General features: G+C 41.3%; 1 protein-coding gene across 1 annotated transcript in view; it reads right to left on the bottom strand.

Annotated features, from left to right (window-relative positions):
- LOC102757163 (metabotropic glutamate receptor 1) overlaps positions 1–6,950 on the bottom strand; it is a 95,705-nt gene that overhangs the window by 1,477 nt on the left and 87,278 nt on the right. The window contains exon 7 of the mRNA XM_015568610.1: positions 1–537. Within this exon, the coding sequence (XP_015424096.1) occupies positions 1–537 (537 nt within the window). The remainder of the gene's footprint in view (positions 538–6,950) is intronic.

The following is a 6,950-nucleotide window of genomic DNA, read 5'->3' as shown; positions in this document are numbered from 1 at the left end:
GACGGGCTCAGCTGCAGCGGGAGCATCTGCAGGTGCTGCGGGGGCGCCGGGGGCGGGTACAGGCACCGCACCCCGTTCCCCGGGCCCCCGGGGCCTGCGAGCACCGCGCTGAAATCCGGGGTGCCGGTGCTGAAGTTGTTGACCACGCCCTGCAGCTGGTCCAGGAAGGATTTCTGCGGTGGCGGGGCGGCCAGGAACAGGGGCGTCTCCTCCTCTGTCAGGTGGGGCAGCAGCGGCGGGGTGCTCACCGCCGTGGGCACGCGCCGGTGCACCACCATGGAAGGGCTGCTGGGGGGGCTGAAGCCCGCCGGCGGGGCGTCCTCCTCCACGTTGTACAGCGTCTTAGTGCTGGTGTCGGAGAAGGTCAGGCTCTTGCCAGAGCCTTGGTAGCTTTTAGTGAGGGGCTTGATGACGGCCGTCTGGTTGCAGGCCGTCTCATTGGTCTTCACGTGCACAGAGAGGCGGTGCCACATGTGCTGTCCCTTGGGCACCTGTCTTCCACCTGGTTCAGACCATGACACAGACTTGCCATTAGAACTATGAATAAAATAGAGATGGGTTTATTTGCAGGTATTTCATGCACACGGATGAAACACATATACATCATTTTTTTTTTTTGCAAGCCCAGCTCAATGCAATTGGATTTGCCCCTCGACTGTCTCCCACACCTCCCAGCCTCTCCTTATTCCTGATTCAATGCTAAGAGTTCCAGTGACCCCAGGTTGGCTCCGAAACTGCCGCTGGTCGTTCCATCCACCCCAAGATGAGGCAGCACCTTTTGACCCTGAGAAAAATTAGAGGGGAGAAAAGCCAGCCGGTTGTAGAAGCAGCTTTTTAGGTTTAAGATTTCACAAAGTTACCACACAACCACACACACGTACCCACACACATTTCTAAGGCAATGACAAAATTATTGCTCAATGCACGTCTTTAAAAGACTCCAAAACTTAGTTACACATGAATAATAGAACACAGAGACCCCCCTTTCTTCTTAGTTTTCTTAGTCCCTGGAACAAATTCATACCCACAGACAAAGCTACTCTCATTGTCCTGCAGGGTTATAGCACACAGCTCTCAGCTGCCCATTCTGCCATGCAGGCATTTCCTGTTACCACAGCGGCATGCTCACACGCATGGTACCTGTGCGGGCGAGAAAGAAAAGCAGATGACAGGAAAACCCAGACCCGTTTCAGTGTTTCATAACTACCGATTTTCCTTTTATTTCCAAGCATCGTTCCTGACACATATGATGGATCACAACTCACATAAAGGCCCTGCTTCGCAGCAGGTGGTGTGGGGTTTTCACACTGGGGACTTTTAACCAGGTGTATTTGAAAAGAGATAGAACCGGGAAGTTCAGGAAAATACAGATCCCCGGATCCTGCTTTAGTTCTCCGGCATAGTTTGATACCAATGAGACAAAATGAAGATTCAGATAAAGCCAAACTTACTGAGACCAAAAACCCTTCCCTGGCCTTTTCCTGAATGAACCCTGATGAAGGAAAATCCCAGGGCAACAACAGCCCCCAGCCTTACCCATTCCATCTTCATGGGACCCTCATAAAACCAGCTACATCGAATAGAAGAAGAAAAGGAAATAGACTGTGTGTGCCCACTACAATTTCTATTCTGTATGTTGTAATAACTATGATCTTATTTTTGGACTCTTGGATTATTTTCTATGTAGCTTTTTAGCAGATGGTGGTACTTTACCATAGCATATTATTAATAACAACAATGTTAATACTTAAATCGGGAAATACTTTCTCTTCTGTTTTATTAGGAGTTTTTACTTCTGCTATATCCATGAAAACAAGAAAGTAGCACAAAAATAACACATGGAGACATTAAAAGGAATAGGTGGATGTGTAAAATAGATTATTCCACATTATAATCTTTTGTTTGAAAAAAGTAGGAAATGATCAATAGTTAATATAATGGCTTATTTAATCATTTTGAAAATGCAGGTATGAATGCTTCAAAAGTTATATGTGAGTGTCACATTATGATGAGGATAATATTTTGACATTTCATACTTTATAATTTGAAAAGTGAAGTGAGCCAAGTAAGTACCGATTCTTGTAAGAATCCTGATATCTACTATAGAAATTCTAGATATCAAGGTTCTAAAATAGATATAATAGCTAACATTTTGATCATTATTTGTGCAAAAGGTAATTCCTCCATACATATGATCATCTATGCTGTATTTTTAATTGTCTAAGAAAAATCTCATCTCCAAATTGTTATATTAAATTTAACATTTGAAACTATAGGTAAATTCACCTCCCACTTTCATCTTCCTCAATCTCCTCCATTCCCACTCAACTCACACTGTTTCTTTATGAAGTAAATATACTCCTTCCAGAAAGTATAAAACGTATTTGCCTCTGGCCTTGCTCATATATGGTATGTTTTACTTGGTGTTCCATCCAACCTCAATGACTTCCATCTTCTTTCAACGGAAATAGAAACACTTTTTCCTTCTTCAAATTCCTGCCTCTCAATGCTCATTCAGAAAACCCTTAAACTAAAAAAGATGCCTTGTGTCTTCATTTAGATATGTGTGTGTTTTATAAAACAAAAATACTAACTTGAAAAGACCTATGCACCCCTATGTTCATTGCAGCATTACTAGTAATAGCCAAGACATGAAAGCAACTTAGATGTCTATCAATAGACGAATAGATAAAGAAGAAGTAGTATATACTTAATGGAATATTATTCAGCAATTTCAAAAGCATGTAATCTTGCCATTTGTGATTACACGGATGGAACTGGAGGGTATTATACCAAAAGAAATAAGTCAGATAGGAAAAGATAGTATCGTATGAGTGCACGTATGTGTGGAATTTAAAAACAAAACAAAACAAATGAACAAACAAAATAGAAACAGACATATTGGTATAGAGGACAAGCTGATAGTTACCAAAGGGGAGGGCCTTGAGAAAATAAATGAATGAATAAGTAAATAAGTAAATGTCCCTTGAGAACAAGTCTGCCTCTACTTCAACCAGTCTCCACAGATTCGAGCCCAAAGTGATCTTTGTCTCCCAAATACTAGCAACAAGGGCTCCCTTGTATGCCTGGCGCTGACATTACTCACTCACAGTGGTTGTTTTCCTCATCGCTCAGGATTTCTACGTGGGCCTCTTTTAAAATCAGGCACTCCCATGTGTTAAAGGTATTATCAGCCATCATGCAGACAGACATAATCATAATTTAGTTCTGTTTTGATTTGATACACTTTTTATTCTTTAGGTGGGAGATTCCCTCCTCTCCCCCACCTTTGGTCAAAATTAGCAGCTGTCCTTTCCCTAGAGTCTTGCTCTGAGTCTGCTGTAAAGCACTGTTTAATTGGGAAGCAATCCTAACCCCCAAGGGCATTGACCAGAGTAAGAGAATTAGAATTTTTTTTCAAGGACAACATAAATGGTTTTCTAAAATCCAGAGATAGTGGAGGAAAAATGTATCATCTTGTATAACAGTGGTTCTCAACCTTCCTAATGCCACGACCCTTTAATACAGTTCCTCATGTTGTGGTGACCCCCAACCACAAAATTATTTTCGTTGCTACTTCATAACTGTAATTTTGCTACTGTTATGAATTGTAATGTAAATATCTGATAGGCAGGATGTATTTTCACTGTTACAAATTGAACATAATTGAAGCATAGTGATTAATCACAAAAACAATATGTAATTATATATGTGTTTTCCGATGGTCTTAGGCGACCCCTGTGAAAGGGTCGTTCAACCCCCAAAGGGGTCGCGACCCACAGGTTGAGAACCGCTGTTTTATAAAGTGCAGCACAAAATGTAAACTTTGGCCCCTGGAGTAGTTATTTCTAACCTGCGGTTCACAGACAGCTTGAATTGTGAATTTACATGGGCATTAAGCATGTAATCAATAGACTGAATCAATAGTATGTCTTTGTAGATTAGGCACTGGGGTTTTTTCGTGTGTGTTTTAAAATATGTTTTTACTGATTTTAGAGCGGAAAGGAGAGGGTAAAATAGAAACATCCAGGAGAGAGAAACATCAATTGGCTGCTGCCTCCTGCACGCCCCCTACTGGGGATCAAGCCCATGACCCAGGCATATACCCTGACTGGGAATCAATCTGCATGGGAATCTTGGTGCATGGGATAATGCTCAACCAACTGAGCCACACCAGCCAGGCTGGGCACTGTTATTTTTAAATACACACAAATGCTGTTGTGATAAATGTACTGCTAGATACAAGTGCAACTAAATCCCGAGGAACTTTTTTTGTATTTTGTGTTCAAGTGGCCACTAGTAAAGGTACAAATAATATCATAGATTTTGTTGAAGGTTTAATATCCATTTTGGCTTGTAAAGCAATTATCCTATTCGAAAGGCTTGGAGCCCATTCCTGATACCAAGAGGAGAAAAATGTATAAAATATGGGGCAGCAAAAGGGATAAATGCACTATAAAAATAAAATGTTACTGTGAAATAGGACTATTATTTAATTTCAGATAACTCCAATACCTTATCAACGCCACCAACTTCTTTATTCTATTATTTGATTTGACTCAGTTTCCTAATCTTAAGAAAAGCTCCCTAGTCTAGAACTACCACATAATTGATACAAGGATCCCATCCTTCTTGCTCTTTCAAAAGACAGGTATCAGGCCTAAACTAATCTCATATTTGAAGATTAAATGCAGCAGTATTTGGTGTAACTACCTTGGGTGGCTAAATATTTTTATTGATATGGAAGTTATTGGAGGAAACCCCTGTTAGGCCTGAGAGTAAGGAAGGGAAGATATACACCCATAGTGTTCAGAGCTAAGCCCCCCAAACAGAAAACCCAATATTTACAGCACCACAGAGACTCATTGGAAGTGGGTGGTGCACACAGATCAGTATATCTTAGCGGTCAGAGTGATACTGTCTCATTTGTCTCAGTAAGTACTAGTTACATCTGCCAAGAACACTGCTCTCTGCTCCAGAGAGGTCTAAAACGGGAATAGCAGTGGGTGGGTGTTGAGATCAGGAGGAAAGCATCCTGAACAAGCTGCCTGAGGGGGAAGCTCACACAACACCTGTCTCCCTTATGTCCAATTCGAGGCTTAATAGCTTCCCAACAGACATAAGGATGGCATCCAGAGAGCCCACAGACGAGGAAAGACCTTCACGGGAGACGGAGGGAAGACACTCCTAGGAGCCCGAGGAGGTTAGCATTTGTTTCCTCTGACAAGGAAAATGGAAATAGGAAATGCATTGGGCCACAGCCTGGAGAGAATGGGGTACCAAGTTAAGAAAACAAGCCAAAGCCACAGACAGGCATGAGGGTGATTCTGCCCAGGCCTTGCAGCTGTGGCTGAGACAGGAGGCCTCTCCAGGAAGGGGTGGTGCTCTCTACATGGAGACATGCCAAAGATCTCACCTCTACCTACTTCAGCGCACTGGTACCAAAATGCAGTTGAGTTTGTAGAATCTCAGCCACAGAAACTATTTGAAATCACTTGAATCAGACAACTGTTTTCCCAGGCAACCGCAAGCTAGTCTTCGATATAAACAACTCCCATGGAATCCAGTTCCACTTCGTGAAGACTTTCCAGAAAAACCTGCATAGTCAGTATGCATTCTCAGGGAGCCCATCTGAATGTAATTAAAATCTCTCACCTTTTGACTCACCACTAGTTGTAAAATAGAGAATCTGTGACTGTGTTATTCAAGACAAATGCTCTTTAATTACACCAGAACCTGGAATTTCTGCTGATATTAAATTTTAAACAGCATTGTGAAGTTTATCCTTCTCTTCTTGAGTCTCACCTCATCATAAGCAAGCCAGAGAACTATTTGGCTAGCTGAAATTTACCATATTACAAAGTTTAAATATATGGTTCCCTCGACAATATTTGACTTTGAGTGGTGGGCACATGGTACAATATACAGATCTTGTAATATAGAAACCCACACCTGAAACCTATATGTTCATGTTGACCAATGTCACCCCACTAAATTTAAACAAACAGTCCTTTAAGAATCTTTAGATCAATCACACTCTATATCCTAAAGCTATATGATACTGGATAAAAAAAAAAAAACACACACACACACAAAAAACAGCACCAAGGAAATCAGTTGCCTTTATTAAGCCTGAGCTTTCTTCAATGAATTAATAAAGAAATTACCTCAACAAGGTCAATAAAGTAAAGAAGGCCCCATAAACTTTGGACATGGCGTCTACTGTCTTAATAAAATTGACAACTTGATTTGAAGCTAAAGAGCTGAATTCTGATGGTTACTAAACTTTTCCTAAGCACATATTAAACATGACTACTGGCTGATTGAAGGAATTCTCATGACAAAACTTATTTAAAATATCATATCATATTGTATAGAAGCATTGTTTTAGCAGCCATATGCCAGGTGTAATTATATTCCTCCAGGAAGTAGAGATGAACCTAGATTATGCTCCCTATGAAGAAATGTCAGGTCAAGCATTATCATTGCTTCTATGGTCCATGGTACCAAACCTATAATTTAAACAGCAACTCATCTGATGCTCTTCAGCTCTACCTGGAGCCCTCACCGTTTACCCTGGAAACACAGGCAGTTACATTGCTCGGTGGAGATTATTCCTCAGACACAAACAGATCTCGGCAGACCATAATGGTAGTCACCAGTAGTCACCTTTATTTCCATCACTAGTCCCTTCACCTTTCTTATTTACAAAAGCTATGAGAACTGAAGGTCACAGAGAGTGTGTATTTTCCCTTTTCTTTTCAGGAACACCCAAGGCTAAAATTAGCCAGTTGGTAGCTTCAAAGCTACCAATATCTTCTTTATCCTGTCTAGTCTCCAGAAAGCTTCAATAGATCCTGATTTGAAAGTTCTTAGCCAACTTGTTAGCTTTGCTGATTGCTGCATTCACCTTCCAAGGCTGTAGCCACTCTCAGCCTTTGTTTTTAGGC

This window comes from Myotis davidii, unplaced genomic scaffold (assembly GCF_000327345.1).
Source record: "Myotis davidii unplaced genomic scaffold, ASM32734v1 scaffold3725, whole genome shotgun sequence".
NCBI classification, from domain to species: domain Eukaryota; kingdom Metazoa; phylum Chordata; class Mammalia; order Chiroptera; family Vespertilionidae; genus Myotis; species Myotis davidii.
Note: the sequence above shows the minus strand (reverse complement) of the source record. Positions and strands in the feature narration are given on the sequence as shown.